At 39.6% G+C, this 26,019-nt stretch overlaps 1 protein-coding gene across 1 annotated transcript in view; it reads right to left on the bottom strand.

Annotated features, from left to right (window-relative positions):
- The window catches only part of CAB39 (calcium binding protein 39), a 111,366-nt gene that overhangs the window by 28,603 nt on the left and 56,744 nt on the right, over positions 1-26,019 (bottom strand). Inside the window, exons 3-4 of the mRNA XM_044673284.1 lie at positions 24,409-24,566; positions 5,738-5,902 (exon numbers count right to left, since the gene is read on the bottom strand). Of these exons, the coding sequence (XP_044529219.1) occupies positions 5,738-5,902; positions 24,409-24,522 (279 nt within the window). The 5' untranslated portion in view covers positions 24,523-24,566. The remainder of the gene's footprint in view (positions 1-5,737; positions 5,903-24,408; positions 24,567-26,019) is intronic.

Below are 26,019 nucleotides of genomic sequence, written 5' to 3'. Positions count from 1 at the left end.
AAGCTTCCAGGGGGCAGCTGGGTGGCTCAGTGGATTGAGAACTAGGCCTAGAGGCGGGAGGTCCTGGGTTCAAATCTGGCCTCAGACACTTCCCAGCTGTGTGACCCTGGACAAGTCACTTGATCCCCATTGTCTAGCCTTTACCACTCTTCTGCCTTGGAGCCGATACACGGTATTGATTCCAAGATGGAAGGTAAGAGTTTTAAGGAAAAAAAATAAATTAAAATGTTTCAAGCAGCAGTCCAACAATAACCTGAAGATCTGCTCTCTGAAGATAAGCCTATGTACAGAGAGGCTCACTTCCATAGTTCTGTTAGGTAATGCCATTGGACGAAAATATAAAATGATGCCTAAAGTGTAAGCAAAAGGGGTAAAGGGAGGTAAGAAGCCTAGTTTTTTAATGATTGAATTGAACCCTCTTACACTGGTATTGCTGCTATCAAAGATACCAGCGGGTGATGTAAAGAATTGTCACTAAATGGAAGGACAGACTGAAGGTTCTGTGAGGAGTCAGTAAATTTCAGTGTATGTCCAAAGGCAACAAGAAACAATTTTATGGAATATTTGTTCATCTTGCCCTGCAGTTCTCTATTTTACAACAACATCTTCTGCAAAGGGTTAAGAAGTGTGTGAAAAAACTACGCAGAACTTAAGAAGATCAGGCTAGGAAAAATGAGGACAGCCAAAAGATCCCTCGTCATTATACTGAAAGGTCAAAAGTGGTTAGAACTGCCTTGTGGGGTGGAGAGCAATGAGGGCTATAACACACAATGTGAAAAAGGCAGAGTGTCTTCTGTCAAGAACCACCTCTGGACCAGAAAAGAGAGAACCAAAAGGCTCATGGGAAGCTGACACCAGAGATGGAAAGAGACTGTAATGAAGCAATTAGCTTATACATCTATTAACACATCTATGGTAGGCTTCAGTGAGGAGGTCTAGATGAATTATATCCTAGGAGACCAAAAGAACTAAGAGATGTGATTACTAAGTCACTTGAAGTCAAGAGTTCTTCACTTTCTTGGTGTCACAGACCCCTTTGGCAAAAGTGGTAAAGGTCACAGACAGCATTTCAGGCTGTTTTGAAATGCTTAAAATAAAATAATCAGGAATTATGAAGGAAGTCAATTATACTGAAATAATGTTTTTTTAAGGATCCTGCCAGCTTAACAACCCTGGATCTAAGACATCCCTAAGAGCTTACAGAGGTCAGGAAGAGACTAATCACCAAGAGGACAAAGGTCCAGATTTTCAGAAATGAGAAGGGAATGGAATCTCTCAATTGGAGACCAATGATCTAGATAGATTGTGATTGCTAGCCAAATTCTAGAAAGCGTTATTAAAGAGTTAGTGAGCATTAAGAAAGAAAGCAGCGATCACAAAGGGCCTGCTTCATCAACCACAGGTCACACCACATTCACTTGGGTTTCCTTTTGCTGACAGGATTGTTAATCCTAGAAAGTTATCAGGGGAATACTGTAGATTCTGTCTATCTAGAATCTAATAATGCATTTGGCAAACTAGCGAGGCTGTCCTTGTGGGACAGAGAAATGTAAACTAGACAAGAATATAATCAGAAGGTTTTAGAATTGGTTGGTTATACAGACTCAAAGAATAGGCAGTAATGCTTTCATATTGACCAGGAAAGAGGTCCTTAGTGGAATGTCCATTACCTCTGGGCTCAGCCCCATGTGACACAATTGGCATGCTAATCAGATTTCTACATAATACAAAGTTGAGAAGAGGGAAAGCTGGTATGTGTGATGACAGAGGAGCAGAGGAGAAGATCCTGTCACCTGAAAGACGGAGGGGTTTGAGTGATCAGAAAGCTCCACAGTGTGACCTGGCAGCTAAGAAAGCAAAGGTGATGTCAGGTTGTAGGCAGAGAGGCCTATCTTGGTTAGACCACATCTAGAGTATTACTTTAGGAAGGACATTAAGAAACTACAAAGGAAGTCTATTAATATGGTAAGGGGAGACTAGAGATCCTGCTACATAAGGATCATTTGAAAGAAATCAGGATGTTTAAGCAGAAGAAAAGACTTGGGAGCTGGAATGGGGATGAGAACATCTTCAAATATTTGAAAGGCTGTCATGTGGAAGAGGGAAAGAACTATTCTTTTTGGTCTTATAGGCCAAAATTAGGGGCAATGGATAAGAAAGAGGTAAATTCTAGGGTCTGATATAAGAAAAGACCTCCTACTAGAAGCTGTTAAGAGTGGTATGGACTCTATTTGATAGGTGGTGGATTCTCTTTCACTGGAGGGCTTTAATTAGTGTCCAAGTATGGACTGGACTAGATCAAAGGTTCTTAAGCTTTGTGTACATGTGTATCATGGACTCTCTTTGGAAGTTTGGGGAAACCTACAGTCCCATTCTCAGAAAGATGTCTTTAAATGCATCACAAAGAAAACTAGTTATATTGAAATAGTCATCAAAACATTAAAAAAATAATTCATAGACTAGATTCAGAACCCCTGGTCTAGATGGTTTTCTAGATGGTTTCTCTCTGCCTCTGAGGTTCTGTGACTCTGAATATTGGGCCAAATTTAGTAAAATCATATTATTCAAAAGGGATAAATTCCACTCAGGCTCAAAAAAAAAAAATCAATGCCAATTGTAGAAGAGAGATCTGAAAATAATCTTGAGGTTTTAGAAGACCGCAAGCTAAATGAGTCAATAACATGAGATATGATATAGCAGCCAAAAATGCACAGGTTGCAATAAGACGGGTCTGATGTCTAATAATTTAAAATACCTCACTAACAATTAAATAATTAAATATTTTGTCTGGTTGTATGTTACATAAAATAATTTATGTTATTTATAGTTATATTTTAATAATATTTAAAGTCAGTAATATAAAATAATATTTATTAATAATGAAATAAAAAATTTAATAAGCGATCACCAAGGAAAAGATTCCAAAAGAATGGAAAAGATCACTGGTGAGACTTTTATCAAAGCTTGTAATGAAAATGTCTTCAATGAACATAAGCGAAAGTTTCAGGCAGATGTTCAGAGATAAAGATTAAATGAAGGATAGTGAACATTAGATCCTGCCATGTCAACTGTTTGCTAACTTTTAAAAATGCATTCGAATCAATAAAACTATGACTTTGAAGGCTCTCTTCAAACATGTGCCTCCTGTGCTGAATTCTTACAAAAAATGACTTATATAAAAATGGAAAGAACTGTAAAGTATCCCACTATGGCCCCCCTCTTACTCAATTTGGTGAGAGAGTGTCATACTGTGAGAATGAGAAAAACCAGCTAGAGAGAACCCAGCCTGAAGGCCCCCAAATATTCAGTGAATCAGAAGAGTAACTCGTGTTCTAAAGGAGAATTCCTTCAGAGAGAATTCAGAGAAGAATTTCAGGGGAGGGAGAAGTGGAAAAATAAATAAGTTTTAGAAGCTAGGATTTGGGAACTAGGAGACATGGTGAAAGATGTAGCTGGATCTGCGGTTTTCTCCATATGCTATGTGCTTCCTCCATAGATGCAGCTACATCTTTTCTTTCACCATGTCTCCTAGTTCCCAAATCCTAGCTTCTAAAACTTATTTATTTTTCAACATATTAACAATAAAGGAACATCAAGAGAAGCATTTCCCTGTGGTCTCTGCCACTCTAACTCCAAAATTCAGTTTCCATAACAAAGACACAAAAAGTGTTACTCTTTCTCTTGTTACGTGATGTAGATTTTGGACACGGAAGGGGATATATTAGAACATGCCTCCCTGGGTACTGTAGGCCTATGGCTGTTTCTCAGAAGGCTTCTCAGTCTGGGATAGATTCAATGTGCCGGGCAGCAGAGCAGCAAAGACTCCCTTATCAGTGTATACTCAGAAGCCAACTACAATTTTACATCTCTGTGGGAGTTCTTGAAAGGGCAGATGAAGGGTCAGGGATGCTACAGCAATGCTGCTTAGGACCAGTGATGGTAGGAAGGGAGAAACAAGGCACTGTGGGTCCAGAGAAAACAGAGAGGGGACCCAACATCCCAGGGAATGGCTACCTTCTAAGTTGAATACAGTATTCTCCAATGTCTCTGATCTATGCTTGAGGATCCAGAGCAACCAAGTTTGTTTCTGAAAAGAACACATGCCTCAAGAATGGTCACTGAGGGGACAGCTGGGTAGCTCAGTGGATTGAGAGCCAGGCCTAGAGACTGGAGGTCTTGGGTTCAAATCTGGACTCAAACACTTCCCAGCTGTGTGACCCTGGGCAAGTCACTTGACCTCCATTGCCTACCCTTAACACTCTTCTGCCTTGGAGCCAATACACAGTATTGACCAAGATGCAAGGTAAGGATTTAAATTTAAAACAAACAAACAAACAAAAGAATGGTCAAGGCTGATGGATGGATAATAATACCTTGCTTGTAGCAAAATATGCCTAGATCAGAGGGCCAAAAGATAAGAGATTTAAATGCAGTCTTATGAGCATCCAGAGAAGCTTTTGATATACAGTTAAGTGTCTGTTGTGTCTAGTTCAATTCAAATAAATTTAATTCATAAATTTTTATTTATTAATCACCAAAACATTTAAGTTATTAGTCATTATATGTCACTCCCTGTCCTCGGGGAAGTGTAAGAAATTGTAGAATGCAAATGAGTTAAAGGAACAATGCCAGACTCAGTATAGGAAAACTTGAGGAAAAACTAGAGAAGGTAACAGGAAGGAAGGAAGAGAAAGGGAGAGGGGAGGAGACAGATAGGTAGTGTGGAAGAAAGAAGGCTAGCAAGGTATAACTTTGCACAGCTAGAATCTTCGAATGCTTCGCTAAGGAATCTTCCTAAGCCTCTACTAGGCAGAGAGGGAGAGACAGAGAGAGATGGTTTTTCAGTAGGGCCTGACACGCTTATTATTAAGATGATTCTACACTGTGTGAAGGCTTATTTGGTGAGGTAGAAAACTGAAGGCAGGGAGACCAGGGAGGAGGCACAAGCTATGACAGGAGGTTCAAGCCTGGATCAACACTGTGGGAGGGGGAGCAGAGGCCAGATGCAAGAGATATAGCCAGAGGGGTAGAAGTGATAAAACATGTGGAGGTCAGGAAGGAAGAACAGAGTCAGAGCTAACCAGAGGCTGTGAAATGGGATGAAGGTGGTAATGACTATAACTGGGGGCTGGGAGGAAGGGTCAGATTTTGGTGGGCAGGATTAGAATTCAGGGAAGAGCCTCGTGGGTAGAGGAGAGCCAGCTCTAGGGGGGCAAAGTCTTGTGTTCAGGGTCTGGGCAGACTAAGGGCTCCATTAGACTTCCTCCTCTCCTGAAACTGGGCCACTGGCTTCATTTCTCCTTGCCAAAATACAGCAAAACCTTCTTTTTACAGTTTAGCTCCCTAAACACATCTGCAAATATTTTCTTTTCTTCATTTCAAAACAAAGGCCACCATATCTCATTGCAAACAAGCCTGGCAGCACATTCTTTCCAGTCATTCCATACAATGTGCTCGACACACAACTGGCTCCTCTATAACTGAAATCTAAACTATCTTAGTGCCCTCAATGGCTAAGAAGAGGTTCTGATCTTCAGGGGATGATAGACAGAGGGCTGGCTTTAAGAGGGCAGGCAAGGGCTCCAGCCACTAATAAGTGCAAGAAGATTTAATCTCTTTGAGAAAACAAACCAAGAGATAAGAAGTGGGAAAACTCCCACCTTCTTCCTTTGATGCATTCTTGTGAGGACCTAATGAGAAAAACCGGGACCATCTAGAGGAAGTTTTCAGTTCTTACCTCAAAATCAATGAGCTGTAAATCAGCTACCAGCGTGCTGAGGAGGCCACTGTTGTACAGCTCCTGAGCGAGCTGGGCTACAGCTTCTGTCTGGGGCTCTTTTTCATTGGTGCCATACAAGATTTCTTTCATAGCAACCAGGTTTTTGGAAACCTCTTCTGTAGCCTGATGAGACAAGAGATACAAATGGTAAGTATTCCCAGCACCAAAGCAACTTAACTTTCAATGTATTTTTTTTTTTAACAGATGAAAGAACATTTTGTAGAAATACAGAATTCTCCCCAATAGCCTAGGAATTTTAACATGGTTTATTTAAGTCTGGGTAAAGAAGCTAAATTTCTTTAAATAAACTCAAATCTGAGTCAGACTAAAATTGGCTAACAAGGAAAATACAATACCAAGAGTTTAAAGGGCAGACCTACGCCCTAGTCTTCAAAATGCTGCTACTTCCTCTCAAAAAGCAATCATTCACTGAATGACACAACAAATCTCTTTAAAGGACATCTCTTTGGTATAGTAGGTTGGCACAGCCTGCCCTAATGAACTGCCTTTCAAATTGGCAGAACATACCAATCCCCTAATACAGTAAACTCAGCTTATAATGGCTGACTTGAGGTAACAGCGGCTTTTAAATACTGCAAATAAATATTTTGTTTCAAAAATTCTAGATGAAGTATTCCTAAAAAGCAAAAATAAGTAAGATTTCTTGGCTTCTTTGCTCAAGTTCCTGAGCAGTGGCAAATGCAGACCTAAAGAGTCACTCAGGTGACTCTTGCCAGTAGAAAACCCAACCTCTTTGGAGGCAGCTTGGTGTGGTTCGGTGGATTGAGAGCCAGGCCTGGAGACCAGAGGACCTGGGCTCAAATCTGGCCTCAGATATTTCCTAGCTATGTTACCCTGGGCAAGTCACTTACTCACCATTGCCTAGCCCCTCCTGCATATTTCTGCCTTGGAACCAATATACAATATTGCTTCCAGGTCAGAAGTGAAGGGATTAAAAAAATACAAATACAAAACAAACCCCAAATCCTGTTATTGGGGAGTAGACAAGCCTGCTCAGCATCATCTTGCCCCTCTAGTTTCTCCTCCCCATAAATTAATCTCCCCTTCTGGCTATCTCACTACCCATTATTTGTACAGACCAGAAAGGCAAGTAAAGGAGAGAATACTAAAATCAATTTGTTCTTTACTAGTAATTTCAATAAAAGGTTCAGTGGAGAGAAATTACTAACTGTTAAAATAATGCTTTGGAGTTAATGGTGAATATTTTAAACTCCCACTATTCCCTGGTCATTTGCACTGCTAGGAAACAGCTGCCTGGGGCATTACGGAATTCCCTGAGGTGCTTATTGTGGCAGGGCTGGCACTGCCAGAGGCATAATCTGAAACCAGTCCTCATGATCTCTATCCTGCCTGTTTTCATTTCAATTTGCCAGGCTACTTCTCTCTTCTATTAGCACCATCCCACTTAAATGACATCACATTGCCATAATTTTACACACAAAGCAGGACAAAACTATGATAAAATTGCAATTCTTTACTTAAAATGAGAGGGTCACCCACTAGACTAGTTCAACATATAGTTTGTGAAGGAAAATAATTCGTTAATGTGAGTAATATTGTTATTATTTTATTATCATATTGATAATCATTTGTTCATTCTTATTCCACCTGGCACCTAGGTATAGATGGTGCTAAACCTGGAGTCTGTAAGTTTGAATTGATACTCAGATACCTAGTAGTAGGGCCCTAGGCAAGTCACTTAACCTCTTTTAGCATCAGTTTCCCTATCTGTAAAATGGAAATAATAATAGTACTACTTTTCTCACAAGGTTGTTGTGGGGATCAAATAAGATAACATGAGTAAAATGCTTTGCAAACCTTCAAAAGCTACATAAATACGAGCTGGAGAAGGAAATGGCAAACTACTTTAGTATGTCACGAAGAGTTGAATATGACCGAAAACTATTGAATGACAACTGTGATTGTTACTATGATTATTTTTAGAACAAAATTTCTGATCTTCATCTCTGTCCTTTATTACCTGCTGACAAGCACTGCCAAACTCTGGATCCTATCACAAGGCACTATATACTACATTCCACCTCCTTCAATCTCATTATTTGTTCATCTCTCAGTGTATCACATCTACCTAACATGCTCTCTCCACTGACTGGGCCTGCCAATCCTCGCAGCTTCCACTAGGCCCTTCTGCCTTCCACCTTGATGAGTTAGCAGCTTGAGTGGTACTCTCACAAATACCTAAAACTTCCTCATTCTCCTTAATTTTCTGGTCAGATCAGTGCTGGTTTTTTTTTTTTTAAAACTGGTTAAAATGTAAGACTTGTACTTCTCTGGCTCACTACAGATTCTTTTAATAATATAACATATTTTATTTCCTTTTAACAAGCGTGAAGAGTGAATCAAACTTTGTCTATCAATCAGCAATTTTTAAAGTCAAAAACTTAAACACCCCTACTTAACACCAAGTAAGAGAGTTGCAAGTCACTTATTAAAGTGGATGACAACTCCAGAAGCCACTGACCTGCCCCTGGGCAGTGCTAGGCAAATTGAAAGACTGCAATTGGTTCCCATAAATTGGAGGAAGGGACAAGAAGGGACACGGGAAAAGGACTATAAAAAGTCCCGAACTTCCTGTTAAGGGAGCTTCGACCTTTGACTTTGGCTCTGGCTCTTGGGCTGCTTCTTGGAGGACTGCTCCTGGATCTTCTCCTTTGGACTTCAGTGTTGGAGGACTTTGCCCTGGGACTTGGCCTTTGGTCTTCTCCTTTGGAGTTCGTCTTAGGTGGGTGAGTAGCTAGCTGGCCTTCCTTTCCTGGCTTCTGGAGAGATTGGTTCAGGAGATTCCTGTCTTGGTTTTGGAGGAGGCTGCGTTGGTGGAACTCTAGCTGAAGATAACACCAGACGTGGCAGGGCTGAGCCTCACTTCACCAGAGAAGGGCTAGTGGGCTTGTTAAAATCTGTCTCTTTAGCTACCTTTACCCATTTTCACTCTTACTACCTTCTTTATAAATAAACCTACTAAAAATCATTGTTGACTTAAGTTATATCTTTTAAATCAGCAACCACAATATTACTTTAGAACTTTCATATTTAACACAAAACCTAAATTTAATTTCTTACAGAAGCATTTATTTTATCTCTCCCTTACCTTCTCATTCCCACCTCCCCACCTCCAACTCAAAAGGAAAATATAAAAAAAAAAAAGAAAAGAAAAGAAAAGAAAGAAAGAAATTGTCCTTGTCCTCATCTTTGATGGCACCATAACATTACACTCAGCGTAATAACCACTGCTCACTTTATGTAGCACTTTTAAGATGTGCAAAGTGCTTCCTACAGGTTGCCTCCTTTGATCCTTATTACAACCCTGCCCTGGGAGGGAGGTGCTCCATCTTAGAGAAAGACAAAACAATGGGAAGAGAGATTAAGTAACCTGAGTGTTGAAGGCAGGATCTGAATTCAGGTCTTCTTGACTCACTTGTGCCACCTGACTATTATAATTTGTTCAGCCATTTCCCCAACACTTAGGATCTGAGTCAAAAGGGACCCACATCTGGGTGACTTTTCAGGCCCAGTTCCAAAGTGCTTTCCAGAATAGCTGGACCAAAGTAACTGTTTTCCCACAGTACTTCCAACATCTGTCTTTCCCTATCTGATAGGTGGTGAGACAAAACTGGGGATTTCAAAGGACAAGCCCTGCTCTCACAGAGTTCACAATCTAATGGAAATCACATTAAAGATGATGCATTAACACTAACTTTTCTGCTGCCCCCAGAGGACTCTTCATCTCTGTTATCTCCCCTTATTAGAAGAATATGAGGGGGCAGCTGGGTAGCTCAGTGGAGTGAGAGTCAGGCCTAGAGACAGGAGGTCCTAGGTTCAAACCCAGCCTCAGCCACTTCCCAGCTGTGTGACCCTGGGCAAGTCACTTGACCCCCATTGCCCACCCTTACCAATCTTCCACCTATGAGACAATACACCGAAGTACAAGGGTTAAAAAAAAAAAAGAAGAAGAAGAATATGAGTTCCTTGAAAGGAGGAATACTGGTGTTACTTCTCCATCTGTGTTCCCAGAGCTTAATAAATGTCTTTTCATCCACTCACTCATCTCTATACTCAAGGTCAATATTAATGACCAAATTAACCAACAATGACAACTAAAGTACCTTCTAGTTTCGAAGAACTCCACTAGCACTGGGGATTCAAAGAAAAAGTTAGAGCTTGTGGGTCTAGCAGTGGGAAATGGTGGCCCATACACTTATTAGCTACATATAAAATGGATCTTGGATGATTGTGGGGGAGGGAAATCAACAGTCCCAGGTTCAAAGGACAGCCAGTAAAAGGGTAGGACAGCAAGAGACAGGTTGCCATCTGAGAGATAACACATGTAAAGTAACTGACCTTAAACTACTATATAGAGATGCATTAGTGATTGGGGAGAAGCAAAGGAATTGTGTGGCTGGCCTGGGAGAAGTCAGTGTACAATGGGACCACAAAAGCATGAGTACATGTTAAGGACAGGTTAAGCTGGAGCTGCTATAGGGGGTGAATGGGAAAGGACCAGGATCAGAATCAGCTTCAAGACAATCAATTTGACAGTGGTGAGAAGGATGGATGAGAAGGGAGAGAGGGAGGAGGCTATGAAGCATCCGCTAGGCTCCTGCTAACAGGAAGCTTTTGTCCTCCAGTCCCTCATTCCCTCTTCTTTGCATCAGAGGGTTGGGTCTGTGCCCATCTAGTGTCTAGCACAGTGCCCCATTTCTTTTTTTTTTTTTAAACTCTTACCTTCCATATTGACTCCAAGGCAGAAGAGTGGTAAGGGTAGGCAATGGGGGTCAAGTGACTTGTCCAGGGTCACACAGCTGAGAAGTGATTGAGGTCAAATTTGAACCTAGGACCTCCCATCTCTAGGCCTGGCTCTCAATCCACTGAGCCACCCAGCGGCTCCCACAGTGCCCCATTTCAATAGCTCCACAATCTGCCAAATTCACCTCAGTGTTTCTTCTCCTGCACTATGAACTGCTTGTTAACATGCTGCAATATTTCTTAGCTTAATGTAAACTATCTCCTACATTGGTAAGGCCTCATTCCTCAGCTTCATCCACCCAAGTCCAAAACCTCTGTAGTCAAGCTGAAGGTTTACAGAGTCACCAAGCCTCCTCTTTTCTGAACTTCAGGAGGTGCCTCTTCCATCCCTAACATCCCTAACCACTCACATAGGTCCTGGGGTCTTGCATTGGACCTTGTGCCCTTTGCTCTATTAGCAGGAAAAACTCTTTGGCTCTATCTGGCTGCACTATCCTCCTTTCCCAGGCCCATGTGCTGGCTGCCAAACTGCTTCGTTTTCTTCATTTTAATTTCCATTCCTTGGAATACCTTCTCCAGGAAGTTCTGAAAAGTTACTCCAAAGATTACCGAGTTTGGAAAACATTCAAACTAGCAACTTCTGTCTTTCTGTGCCTTGTTTCTGGTTCAAAAAATACTTTTTCTTCACATAAACAATAACTTTAAATAATCTGTTACCTATAAAAGAATCTGATATTCTAACCACTTTATATTTGAAAGGATCACATCAATCATTAGAGTCGTCCACACCAAAGAACCCAAGATCCAGAAGGGATCTCCACAAACCATCTATTCCAACACATTCCTGACCAGGAATACCCTCTACAACAGGAGCCAGAATACTTGGGTCCACAACTACGCTCAAGTGCTAGAGAACCAGATTAAAACATAATAGGTAGGGGGCAGCTGGGTAGCTCAGTGGATTGAGAGTCAGGCCTAGAGACGGGAGGTCCTAGGTTCAAATCTGGCCTCAGATACTTCCCAGCTGTGTGACCCTGGGCAAGTCACTTGACACCCTCCCCCCCCCCCCATTGCCCACCCTCCCTTACCACTCTCTTCCACCTATGAGCCAATACACAGAAGTTAAGGGTTTTAAAAAAAAAACATAATAGGTAAATAGTTAACAAAATAAATTAAAAAATACACTAGAACATAGATAATAGTATTTAGCACAGGGCCTAGCACATAGCAGGTACTTAAAAAACACTTATCTCCTCTCCCCTTTCTTTCTCCACTCCTTTTTCCTCCCCTTCCCCCCCTCCTTCTAGTGGGGCCCAGAACAGGCTACAGACCCGGAAGACCTAAGATCTATCAAGGAGTGTCTCCCTCCTGGGTCCTTACAAACCCCATGGAACACATACTTTTGGAGGTCTTTCTCCATAAAGATCAGACTAAGTGAAGCCTTTGGCAGTCTTTGCCCATCTGGGTTGAGCAAACCACATGATCATTAGATTTTAGGAACTTTAAGCTTTCCAAAGCAAGGGCTCAATTTACCACTTTAAAAAAGTTGCTCACTTGGCACCACCTCACATACCTAGCAGATTGACTAATATGACAGCAAAGGAAAGTGATAAATGTTGGAGGAGATGTGGCAAAATTGGGACACTAATACACTTGCTGGTGGAGTTGTGAATTGGTCCAACCAATCTGGAGGGCAATTTGGAACTCTGCCCAAAGGTCTTTAAAAGATTACCCTTTGACCCAGCCATACCACTGCTGGGTTTGTACCCCCAAAGAGATAATAAGGAAAGAGACTTGAACAAAAATATTAATAGCTGCACTCTTTGTGGTGGCAAAAAACTGGAAAATGAGGAGTTGTTCATTGATTGGGGAATGGCTGAATAAATTGTGGTATCTGTTGGTGATGGAATACTATTGTGCTGAAAGGAATAAAGAAAGAACTGGAGGAATTCCATGTGAACTGGAAAGACCTCCAGGAAGTGATATAGGGCAAAAGGAGCAGAACCAGGAGAACACAGAGACTGATACATTGTAACGCAATCAAATGTTACTGACTTTGTTACTAGCAGCAACGCAATGACCCAGGATAATCCAGAGGGTGTTAGGAGAAAGAATACTACCAACATCCAGTGAAAGAACTGTGGGAGCAGAAATGCATTAGAAAAACATATGATCAACCACGTGGTTTGATAGTTAGGGTTTTGATTTTAAAGGATCACTCTATTGCAATTATGAATAACATGGAAATAGGTTTTGAACAACAATACACGTATAACCCAATGGAACTTTGTTGGCTTTGGGAGGGGGGAGAAGAGAACAGGTGGAGGGGGATCATGAATCATCTAACCATGGAAAAATATTCTAAATGAAAATTTTTAAAAGCTGCTTATTTGTTACTAGATCTTAGCTGCTATTCAATAGATGACCCAGATCCAGGGGCATAGAGCTTCATTCATAATTGTCTATTATGAATTTGGTAAAACAAAATCGCCCCATAACAAGATGAATAGAGTATAGGTGATCTCTAGAATTAAATGGAAATGGCACATTCAGGATCCCTCAAACATTGGGTCCTTCTTGAACAATTCTAAGTCTGCCAGAGGCTAAAACTTCAAGTCCCAGCCCCAACAACCTACCTCCAACAATCCAACTGGCCTCTGAATAAGAGGACCTGGCTTTTGAGGGACACTACACTTCATTTGGCTCACCAACAGTTGCCCACCAAGAGAGAAGCATGTGCCACTGGAATGTGGCAGCCATTGATCTGATATGGGCATACTTTGGAGGATAGAGAACCAGGCAAAGTCTTCCCAGTGGGACGTGCTGCAAGTGATGTGGCTGATATGCAAAGTGCACTTTGGGACAGGTCAGATAAAATCTAGCATATATACGATGACCCTAGGTGGTGGCAACAGGTAGATAAGTGGTCTGAGGCCAGGAGAGAAAAGGAATGATTAAAGGCCTTTGGGATTCAGGACCAATAGAGGAATTTTGGCCATGTCTCTCACTGAAAATAGCTGTCAGTGAGACATTCAGCATTTATCAGAGATGAAACTTCTGAAAGAACAGCAGTATTTGGAGAGTGTGTCCATTGTCCATTTGGACACAGGGGTCACGATGCCATGCTGTGCTGGTTGTGAAGCACAGGTCTCTAAGGATGAGGTAATTACTTAATTTTTTTTCAATTACTTTTTCAAACAATAATTATTTATTTTCTCTCCTCCTCCCTCTAATCCAATTCAACACCACTACCAACAGTATATGAGTGTATGTACCTGTGTATGTACATATATATAAACACATACACACATATTTTTATATGTACCTTTGTAATAAATGTGCATTGGTCACATCCAAAAGCCTATGGTCTTAATGTGCATCTTAAATCTCCTAGATCATGTTGCATCTCTGGTTATCTAGTCAGTTTGTCATTGCCATTCCCCAAGAATTTAAATTCTTGGTTTCCAATTTTTGCCAAAAGAAAAAGAACTAAATCTTTTATGTAGATACACATATGTATCCACCTTTTCCTTTGACATTTTTGGGATACAGAGTCAGTAGTAATATAGCTGGGTCAGAGTATGCCTAAGTTAGTGACTTTTTTGCAGCACAGTTCCAAATTGCTTTCCAGAATGGATGAATCAAATCACAGCTCCATCAAGAGCATATTAGGAGAAGCAGTGACTTCTGCTGTATGTCTATTTATGCCAATGAGAGCACCCACTTTAGTACAAAAGGTTTGTCCCTGCTAATCAATAGTTCTATCACTATGCCTTGGATAATCATGTTTCATCTCCCAGAGGCTAGCTCTGCAATGAATCAATTGTCACCCTAGCATGGGAAAGAGCTCCAACAACTTCACAGATCCAGAATCTAAGAAGGCTTACTAGATATGAACAGACTACTTTTCAACATAGTTCTGATTGACGTTCTTTGGTCCTTCTTTATTCTATTCTCAAGGTTCTTGCCCCTTCAGAGAGTCATCTTCAACTGGCAAGTTTCCTTTCCCCTTGAAAGGGCTCAGGTATTTTATTCCCAGAGGGCTAAAGGGACCCAAGATGTGGTACTGATGGGAGATGCCCTTTAGAAAACTTTGGTGAATGCACATCTGCCAAGAAGAAAAGGGACCCCCTTAGCTGACTCTGGTAATCTTGAGTTTCTGTATGAATGTAAGAGAATGGGAAGAGCCAGATATGGCTCGTGAGCCATGCATTGCCAACCCCTGGACTAGATCATTGAGACCTGGGATTCAGTTCTTACAGGATGAGGATAAAAGGAAGTAGAGGCCTAAGCTTTCTGATCTTCCATTCTTTCAAATTTTCAAAATTTCAGTCAATCTATAAAGGAGTCACTAAATTGATTTCCTTTTTGTTTTTTCTCATTGTTATTGCTGCTTGCTTTGTGGGTTTTATATTTTCCCCCTACACCTGGGGGAAATATGCTGCTCATGTCAGACTAATAACCATACTAAAGCCATCTTAGGCAGGGGAAGATTTTCTAGACCAGTAGTGTCAAACCCAACTAGGAATGGGGGCCACAAAATTGTGTTTAAGGATCCCTGTGGTCCACATACTAACATTATCTATGACCTAGTGTATTTTTATTTATTTTGTCAAATATTTTCCAATTATATCTTAATCTAGCTCATGCCATGTATTTGACACCTCTGTTCTAGAAGACTTTTCTAACCTTGTCCATCATGGATTGAGATGAAGCAGAAGCAATATCCACCAGGGTTCTTCCACCAAGGAGATTAGTTTTAGCTCTTCAACTAACATATAAGCAAGAGATCTGATTGACTCAGGGAGATAAGGGTCAAACTCTATCACCTATGGGCACAAAAGAGGATAGCCCACAGAGAATCAGAGTTCTTCAAATGTGAAAGATAACTCAAGGCCTCATGAGTCCCTATATCCTGTCTCACTGATGAGAAATGTTTCTAACTGGAGACCAGGGAGGACTTATATCTATCTAATCAAGTCAACTGCTGTAGACTTACTGAAGATTCTTTCCAGGTTATAACGAATTAAACTTTTCTTTGTTAAATACTGAATATTCCATGACTTACTACTTCAAAACAATCTTGAACCTGAACTCCCAGACAAGCCTCTGTGAGGCTTGGACAATTACAACCAGTAAAGAAGTTCCTGCAATAGTTAAGGCATTAAAAAAAAATTGCTAGAGAATGGAAAGTTAAAGGAATATGTGCCATTGCAAAGGAAAGAGTTTTGGTGACTGAATATTGGGGGGTGATGGAGGGGAAAAAAGGATGACTTCAATGTTCCGAGCCTGGGTAACTAGCATTACAGAGCTAGTGAAAGATCCTCTTGAGAACACCTGGTACAGTGGCCTTACTGTAAAGAGGCAAAAACTGAGGGCTAGAGTGTGTAAGAGAATTTCCTGTATACAAGTACTAAGTAGCAGTGACACAAGATGTGACAGGCCCCATCAGAGGATTGAGATAACCATTTAAGATTCAGAGATGAACTTGGACTTCATCTACTCTTAACTCTTTTAACCATTAAAAGCCCAGAGACAAGGGCTTTACAGTCACCCTGGCAGGAAACAGCAGAAAGTGAATTCAAATTCAGGCCTTCTAAGCTCTCCCTCAGGGCTCAGGGCTCTTCCTCCTCCACAACCATAGGATAATAGTGAAGTCAGGAGAAAAGGGTAGACATATCAGGGAGGAAAAGGTGATGAAGTGGCAAAAAAAATTGGAAAATGAGGGGATGGCTCAAACAAATTGTGGTATCTGTTGGCGATGGAATACTATTGTGCTCAAAGGAATAATGAACTGGAGGAATTCCATGTGAACTAGAATGACTTCCAGGAAGTGATGCAGAGTGAAAGGAGCAGAACCAGAACATTGTACAGAGAGACTGATACACTGTGACATAATAGAATATAATAGACTTCTCTACTAGCAGCAATGCAATGATTCAGTACAATTCTAAGGGACGTATGAGAAAGAATGTATCCATATCCAGAGGAAGAACTGTGGGAACAGAAACACATAAGGAAAACAACTGCTTGAACACATGGTTCAATGGGGACATGACTGGGGATGAAGACTCTAAATGATCACCCTAGTGCAAATATCAATAATATGGAAATAGGTCTTGATCAATGACACATGTAAAACCCAGTGGAATTGCTTGTTGGCTGGGGGGAGGGGGGGTGGGTGTGCAGGAAGAACATGATTCATGTAACCACAGAAAAATATTCTAAATTAATTAAATAAACCTAAAAAAAAAAGGTGATGAATTTTATTTTCAGCAAAATGAATGTGAGGAGATAAAGAATCCTAGTTTCAGTACCACAAACTTGCCATGGCTGATAAGAGAAAAATCTCTCTAAGCTCAGGATGCAGGTAGAGAACAGGAAATAAACAAATCTATATGTGGTGGGAAAGTCCCAGTCACCTAGAAGTACAGTTGGTAGATCTGGCTATAACCTGAAAAACACAATGAACCCCAAAACCCAGGCATATGGCAAAGGGAAAGATGGCTGATATCTAAGAACCCCGACAATGGTAATCTACATTAATTTAGCTATTTGCTTCAGAAAAGACAAGATGCAACATTATTACATAGTGGAAAGTATGTGTACCTAAGATACTTATCCAGATCAAGTATACAGAGGAATTCTGTTTTTGTGGTATTGGGGAATCCCTTTCCCACCAGCTGGTTTACTGGGTATATGAACATATTCATATTTCCCTCTGGGGTCAGCTCATTTAGGCCACATTCTGCCTCTGGGTTCACAAGAGGGCAGGGTCTCCTAGGAAAGGGCTCTAGCTAGAATCTGTTCTGCATTTACATGATGGTAAATATTCAGTGCTTGATCTGGGTGGATTCAAGATCTGAGTTTGAATTCTGGCTCTACCTGTAGGTCTTGGGAACAATTCATTTAATCTCTACTTCATGCCCCAGGTCACAGACAGTTCCTTCATTTCTAAAATGAGAGAGTTGGCCTATTAGACCTTGAAGGTCTCTTTCAGACTCTAAATCTATGACCTCAGAAAAGGAAACAAGGAACTGGACTTAACTGGTGAGATTTCTAAATGAAAGCTGCTAATGAGAACTCCTATCCAGATTAGGCTCATTAGTACTGAGCTGGGTTATCAAGATATGAGTTCCACTCTCAGGTCTGAAATCAAAAACAAACCAAAACAAAACCCTTACTTTCTGTCTTAGAATTGATTCTGAGTACCAGTTCCAAAGCAGAGGGGAGATGTGGGCCTGGCAACTGGGGTGAAGTAATTTGCCCAGGGTCATATAGCTAGGAAACATTTGAGGCCGTTTGAACAGAGGACCTCTCATCTCCAGGCCTGGTACTCTATCCATTGTACTGCCTAGTGACCTCAGATTTTATATTAATTCTAGTATTATTTAATTTATTTATTTATATTATATGTGATATATAAAATAGTATTTTTTGATAATATTAATTTTAATAATTAAATTTGTGGGCATATATACATAGGCGCGCGTGTACACACACACACACACACACACACACACACACACACACCCCCTTAGGCTTCTTTCTGAAACTCTAAAATGAAGGGACTGGTGTACATCTAATGGTCCCTCTTCCAGATTTAAAATTCCATGAAAATCCTTATGTGCTGCATTGCCTAATTTCTTTAGATAGCCATAATGTATGTCATTATTCTCAACAGAACTGCTTTACCCACAATCAATAATTTCGTCATTGATTCTGCTTTTCAAGTCCATTTCATCTAAAAGGCAATGATCTCTACCACAAAGTACATGATGATACTATAATGGATCCAGAAGAAGCTCCCTGGTGAGACCACTCTCCAGTTGTGGGGTCTGTAACTATCAGGCCTTTCTCCAAAATACTTCAGTGGTGCACAGGGATAATACTGGTTTTTTGGGGGTTATGCAATTCTCATAGGTTCTATACAACAGGTTGGAAAGACTTTAAGTACATGGCTAAGGGGCAATGAGGTTGCTCAGTGGAGAGAGTGCCAGGCCTAGAGACAGGAGGTTCTAGGTTCAATTCTGACCTCAGACACTTCCTAGCTGTGTGACCCTGGGCAAGTCACTTAACCTCAAATGCCTTGCCACTCTTCTGCCTTACATTTGATATTAAGACAGAAGATAAAGAGTTAAGAAAAAAAAAAGTATAATGCTAGCAAAAGGCATTATCTGCTACTGAAGCAAAAATCCTAATTAAGATTGATTCATTACAAAATATTGGCCAGTAGGTGAATAAGACTAGACTATAGGGAGAAATAAAGGGGTTACTGAACCAAGGAAAAAACGTATTAAATTAAAGTATTTGCTTCAAGAAAAAATGGATATTCTGCATTATTAGGGAAGAGAAAATTCTCTATATAGTTATTCTAGAAGTCTTGAGTTTTCTTCAGTTCCATACACAAGTATTTTGGTCCTCTGAGCTAAAAGAGAAGAGAACCTATTAATAAACCTAGAGGTGCCTAAGATTATCCTAAACAAGTTTAGTATCATGAGTCATTGATGAATGTTCTGAAAGACTCCTTCCTTTCTTCTCCCCACCCAAATCATCTTCTATGTCAATCAATGTAGTGTTTTTCTGGTAATAATGAGTGAATAAGCAGAAAGAAATTGGGAAAGGGATGGAGAAGCATTAGGAGATTGGTACTATGGTCTTAAATTTAATATATGCTTTTTTAAAAAATAGGACAAGATCATTTTATTCACAATTCTTATTTACTGTTCTTTGCATTTGGAAATAATTTACATTTGTTCATGTTTATTAAGTTCATCATAAAAAAGAAAAAAATTTTAATGCAACAAAAAAGAAAACAAGTGAATAGTTATTATTCAAGACAGAAAAGCAGTAACAGGGAATGAAGAGGAAGCAGAAAGTCAGTGTTTTAAAATGTAGCAGTTGAAATTTGAGTGTTATGGAGTAAACTGTAAATATATATACACATATATATTACATTAGGCGCATGTGCCATATATATATATATATATATATATATATATATGGTATATTCACCCATTTTAAATGACATTTAAATGTAGGACGAGTTACTTCAAAAGACTAAGGGGGATGTGGGAAAATGGTGCAGGTGGAGCCTTCTTTAAAAGTGTTTCAGAAACTGCTTTGTCTGACTTCTGTTTCCCCACAAAGCGATGCCAGAACTCTTGTCTATTTGTGCAGTTTCTTCTACAGCAATTATTCATATGGATTTGGACAAAACAGAGACATAAATGCCTTATGTCTGCTAGTGAAGTATTCTCAAACATGATACTTGATGTTATTTTGCAGAAAAACATACAAATGCTCACATAACAAAGTTAAAAGATCTTATTTTGACTAAAAGATCAGCAGCTTAAAGTAGTGGGAATGGCACTTTGTGGCTCTGCTATTAACTCACTTGGCACACATTCAGTTGGTCAGCTGTTTTCAGTTGTGTTCAACTCTTCATGACCCCATTTGGGGTTTTCTTGGCAAAGATAATGAAGTAGTTTGCCACTTCCTTCTCTAGCTCATTTGAAAGATAAGGAAACTGAGGCCAAAAGTGACTTACCCAAGGTCATACCACTTATAAGTATATCTGAGACCAGATTTGAAATCAGGAATTTGAGTCTTCCTGACTCTGGGCCTGGTACTCTATTCACCACAGCACCACCTACCTGTACCATTTTACAGATAAAGAAACAGGACCATAGAGGAGATGCTATGGTATAATGAGTAACAGTACTGAATCTGGAAATGGATATGAATACGAATCCTGCCTCAGCCTTATCACACTAGATGTATGACCCTGAGCAATCCCTTGGTCTCTCTAAAACCCAGTAGCTGCCCTGGCACATAGTAGATACTTAATAAATATTTATTGATTCTGAATCACTTCACCCCTCTGACCCAGCTTCTTCATATATAACACAAAAACAATACTATTTAACCTGTTAACCTCATATGGCTAAAGCTACTGTACTTGAAAATATTTTTAAATTAAGACATACCACGTAAATTTAAAGAAAAATTGGTATTATTCATAAATCATGCATTCTGCCTAGCTCACACCTTTTTTACTTAACTTTAAATAGTAAATTTTAGCTTGGCTTTAGAACTAACTACTTAATTTGCTATTATCTTTTATCTCTTTTGAATCAAATTATGCCAAAAATTTGGGAAGAGAAATAAGTCGCTGATCCAATTCATTTTAACCTCTCTTTTTCAGCAAAGTCATTCATAATATTCCATAAGAAAAACTGCTGAAAGCAGGCTTTGGAGGGCAAATGTCCATCTATTCTTGGTATCTGCACATGACCTGACCTCAAGGCACTGTCTCCCTGCCCTTCCACTTTGTCTCCTGAAAGGAATGACAGCTGTTGGATATGGCTCTTCTCCACAGAGTGGTGGCAATCAAATATACTTAGAAAAATGCTTCCAGACTTGCTGTCTGAACAACCAAACCAGAATGAAGAACTAATGGATATACATGCACTACAGAAATGCCAATAGGAAACTAAAGACAGTATGAAAAGAAAAAGAATGATAATGAAGGATGCAAAGGCTGTGAACAGAGCAGGGAAGGGAGGAAGGCTGACTGTATTAGAAGCAATAACACTCTGAATGAGCTAAAGCTGCAATGAAATGCTTGGGTCACAAGGGCTTTCAGGAAAATCAAAGGCCAAGATAATAAGTGATCCTGGGAGTCAGTACAGAGTGGTGATAACAGCAATTAATCTCCAGTCAAAAGACTCTGGATTCAAATTCTGCTTCTGATACTACCTGTGTGAAATTGGACTAGTCATCTAACCTCCTGGGCCTCGAGGGCCAACCAAAAGGTAGGACTAAAATCCTTTCCACATCTACAGCAAGATGATTCCTATATTATGACAGAAAGAAGGCAGAACTACTTCATTCTGATGCGGCTTCTATTTTTCTTTGATATGGAGAAGATATTCATACTGAGGAATAAACAATAAAATGGCCACAAGAGAGCTAAAACTCAAGCTAAGAGATGATGGAACTACTAGGCCCTGCTCGGATGAATTACTTCTCAAGATACTTTAACTGAACCAATCAATCTTGGTGACCTAAAAAAAGAGGTGCTGGGGGAGAGGGGGCTGTCTGAAAAATGCCAAATCCTCAATTTTCCAAGAAGAAAAGAGAGTGAAGCATGCAAATGAAAGGCCAATGCGTCTGGCTTCAATCTCCAGTTAGTGGTGCTTTAGAAAAGGAAACTCCTCATCACTGACAGTACTGCTTTGTCAAGAATGAGCCAGGTCAGATGAACTCCATTTCCTCTTCTGATGATGCCATTAGACTAGTAGACCAAGAATGCTGAAGACTAGTGTCTAGATCAAGATTTACTGCTCCTCCTCTTCTAACAAACAAGATTAAGAAGGAGTGGAGCTCTCTATGAATCTGCGTTTAGAGAGAACAGAATGACCAGACTCAAATTAATAAGATCAACGTCATCTTGGAGGGAACCCTCTAGAACAGTGTCCAAGGGACCTGTAATGTTCAACTTGTTTATCAAACACATTTGTGGATAAAGGCAGAGATGGCAGACCTATCCAATTTGTAGATGGCATAAAGTTAGAGGGGAGAGCCAACCTAATTAGGATCCAAAAAAGTTATTATTTGACATTCTGTAGTAGGAGAGGCCAAATCTGATAAGATAAAATTTAATAGGAAAGAGCTTAAATCCTACATCTGGCCTTAAAAAATGAATCCCCCAAGTGCAAGAAGAAGGAAATCTTGTTAGGCTATAATAGTACCTGGATAAAGATTTGAGGATTCTGGTTTACTACTGCAGTCTTAAGGAGTCAACTATAAACTGGATGCTAAAAAAAGTCAATGCAATCTTAGACTGCAACAAAAATGAATAATGTGTTGAAAGGGAAAAATCATATTCTGCTATATACTCTGCCCTAGACATTTTCAACAGTCAGTTTGGGATGGAGAAGAAATATGTTACTTTATAAACCTGACTACAGTGCACAAAGTTTTATAAATCTTAACATGAATGCTGCAGAATACTTTATTTCTCTAAAATATTTAAATTTAATCCATGAATAAATGTATTAGGTAAGCATTTTCATAAGGCCTGGTTTGTTTTATAACCACAAGGTGTACAGCAGCTCATTGAAACCTTGAAACAACTGACTGTTCCTTCCATCCATACTGTTTTATTTTCACTGATCAGGAAAAAGGAAAGCTAACTGATATCAGATTCAGTTTTTACCAAAAGATAAATTCACATGAGACTAATGTGTGATTATTACAAAAGTCTAAAGAGGGACAATAAGCATTGTGGGTTAGGCCTGACTCAGGCTGATGTTATACCAGATTTGGAAATGAAACATTCCTCAACCATTCAACAGTCAACAAAGAACATTAGTCACAGCATGAAAAGACACTCAACAGGTCAAGGAGGATAAGGAATTTGGCTAAATTGTGTTGTTCCACAAAGACAATGCATGTGGTCAGGAGGGTGGGCAGGCAGAATTTGGTGACTCCAGTACTCTGATACTGGCTGGTCAGTGAGTCTGGGTGGGAAAAAATTATATCTTTATTTCCTTTGAAATTCTATGTATCTTATTATATAAATTTAAAAACATTTCTATGCTATACATACAATATGTATGAATTTAAAAATATAATTCTAAGAAGGGATCCACAGGTTTCATCTCAATGCCAAAGAGGTCTATTAACACAAAAAAGGTTATAAAACACCATTATGTTTCTTTTTTATTACAAAAAAGCATGTGATTTGATAGAGAAAGAGAAAAAACCTGAGGTTTTCCATACATTAAGATGTATAAGGTTCTTGGACAGATCTAAGAATCCACAGAACTCATTTTATTCAGTGATCCTCTGATTACCTAAATATCAAACAAGATGTCCACAGAGTCCAGTGGAAGAGAAATTATCCAAAGATGTTAAGACTCTCTAAATGTTTCTGCAGGCTATATGAGATACATGGGAACCCAGAGCTGTTGAGAACCTTTATTAATGGAATACATTGGACCATAAGAAATGATAAAATGGACAACTTCAGAGATAACTAGAAAGAGCTACTTTAGAGTGAAATGAATAGAACCAGAAGAATACTCTAAATAGCAACACCATCATAATAAACAAAAACAACTTTATAATCCTTAAGATAGATGTCTGATGAGTTTAATTATGAATCATGATTCCTGAGGATCTGCATCCCATGACAGAAGGGAATGGACCCAAGATGCCTTATGAGACATGTATTTTGGGACATGTCCAAAGAGAGAATGTATTTGACTATACATATTTTTTAACAAGGTATTTCTGTTTTTTCTTTTTTCTTTTCTTTTCTTTGTTTTTTTTTTTTGAGCAGGTTAGGGGAAGGGAAAGGGAAGATAAATGCTTGTTAATTGAAAAAAATGATATTAAAAAAAATCTCCATGAAGAACAAAAAATTTAAATTAATCTCAAGGAACAGATTACAGAATCATCACAAATCACAGAATAAAATGCAAAAGAGCTCTTAAATTCAAATCACTGAATATGAATCTCTTCAAGAAAATATAGGCAAGTCTTAGAATGCTGGGGTAGGAAAGACCCTCGGTTTTCACTGAATGAAACATAGAACAAATAAAATATACTGTTTAAAACCTAATTTGACAACACGACTCAGTCAAAAATGTCTGAGGAAACCAATATAAGTAATCATATATGTGGATAGCAATAATAAATAATTTTAACAGATTTAAGTTAAACCAGAATAGAGTATAACTGCAATTTAAAGTTTTTGAATCACCATACGATTTCATTTTTACATTTGTACAAAGTCAAAAGACATCAAATATAAAACCAAGCCAAATACCTACCTTTTCTGCTTTCTTGTCAGAAATATCTTGCTTCTCTAAAACTGCCATACTTTCCTTCAGATTCTTCACGATGTCTGCTGGAGACTTATGAGATTTTCCAAATGGGAATGGCATGACTGCAAGCTACACAGGACTTCTGTCTCCTTTTCCTGTTTTATCTGTGCAGAGGGGGAAAAAAAACAAAACACCACAAACCAAGGTGAGAAAAAAGTAGGTTCTGAATTCCATAAAAAGTACAAAAGAGTTTTATGTTGGACAAATTCTAGTCTAGCCTAAGAGAACTAATACTTTAGAAACACTGACATTTAAGATCTGAAATCAGGAAGATTAGTATTGACCACCAATAGTTTCTACAACTAAAAATAATGTCACTGATCATAATATTCTCAATAAATATTACCTCCTCAGTGTTTTTATTCATTTGACTCAGACAATGCCCACGAGAGAAGGTGTGGGCTGCCACCATGGTCCCACTTTCCTAGATGAGGAAGAACAGGCTCTGGGTCATTCGAGTTGCCTGGCACCATTCATTAACACTCTGTGACCTCAATGGGGGAAAGCCACCTAGTTTAAATGCAGAAGGAGGTCTCTAAAATGTTCCTGATATTGGAGGATTCTCTGAAAGGCTCAATGAACCTCTTAGCCTCATCTCCCATATTGTGGACATTCCGTCTTGATGCAGATGTGTGAGCTCTTGCTCTACACTTTAAATCTGAGAGTTGTTTGGGCACTCTTCTATGACTTGGTCAGAATCAAAGAGCCAGAGCCTGTCAGGTTGAGGAAGAAAACATTCCGTATTTTGAGGTTTCTGTTCAGCCCTGACATCCTGGGTTCTAGGTTCCCTCCCAGCCTAGACATCCTGACTTCCCTAATCTTAGGTCCCCTCCAGTCTAATTGTCAATGTTCTTTATTCATTTCATTAGGCTACAGTAGTGCCTCTATTCCCATAATGCTACTCATAATATATCAAAGCATAGGCTTTGAATTTGTGATCAGTCCTAGACCTATCACACAAAGCACCTACCCACCCCCCCCCCCCCAAACAATTAGGTTTCTATACTGATCATCACTAAGTTCAATCACACTTTGACACTGGGAGGGGGCAGGAAGTACACTCCCTGGACTTCCTCCTTAGTAGCTGCTGTAGTTCTGTAAAGTTCTCTGGCTGTCTCAAGCACCTTCCCCCCACCCCTCAAGGCACCTATTAACCTCTACTAACTAAAATGCATAATTGTTTCTAATTCCTCCCACCCAAATCCTCCCATTTTCTTGTTATATACCTGCTAACTAGGTATGGAGAAAAGGAATTTGATTAAATTAATCCAGGTATGGGTGACTAATACCATTCCTATCTTACCCCTCCTTTAATCCTCTCCAAGTTGCTGCTTATTATTAGCTCAAAGGAATCCCTAGTTGGTATAAGAAGAGGAGTTCAGAGCAAGGATCACATATATCTACTCAAGCAAACAAACAAAAAAACATAATAACCCAGGATTGAGTAATGATCAAGAAGTTCAAAAAAGAACAATAAGTGACTTCTTCCACCCCAGAACCACACACAAAAAATCAGACAGAAACCCAGGTGCACAATAGGAAAGATGGGCCACCAAA

This window comes from Gracilinanus agilis, chromosome 4 (assembly GCF_016433145.1).
Source record: "Gracilinanus agilis isolate LMUSP501 chromosome 4, AgileGrace, whole genome shotgun sequence".
NCBI lineage: Eukaryota > Metazoa > Chordata > Mammalia > Didelphimorphia > Didelphidae > Gracilinanus > Gracilinanus agilis.
The sequence above is the reverse complement of the archived record's forward strand: the minus strand, read 5'-3'. Positions and strand labels throughout refer to the sequence as shown.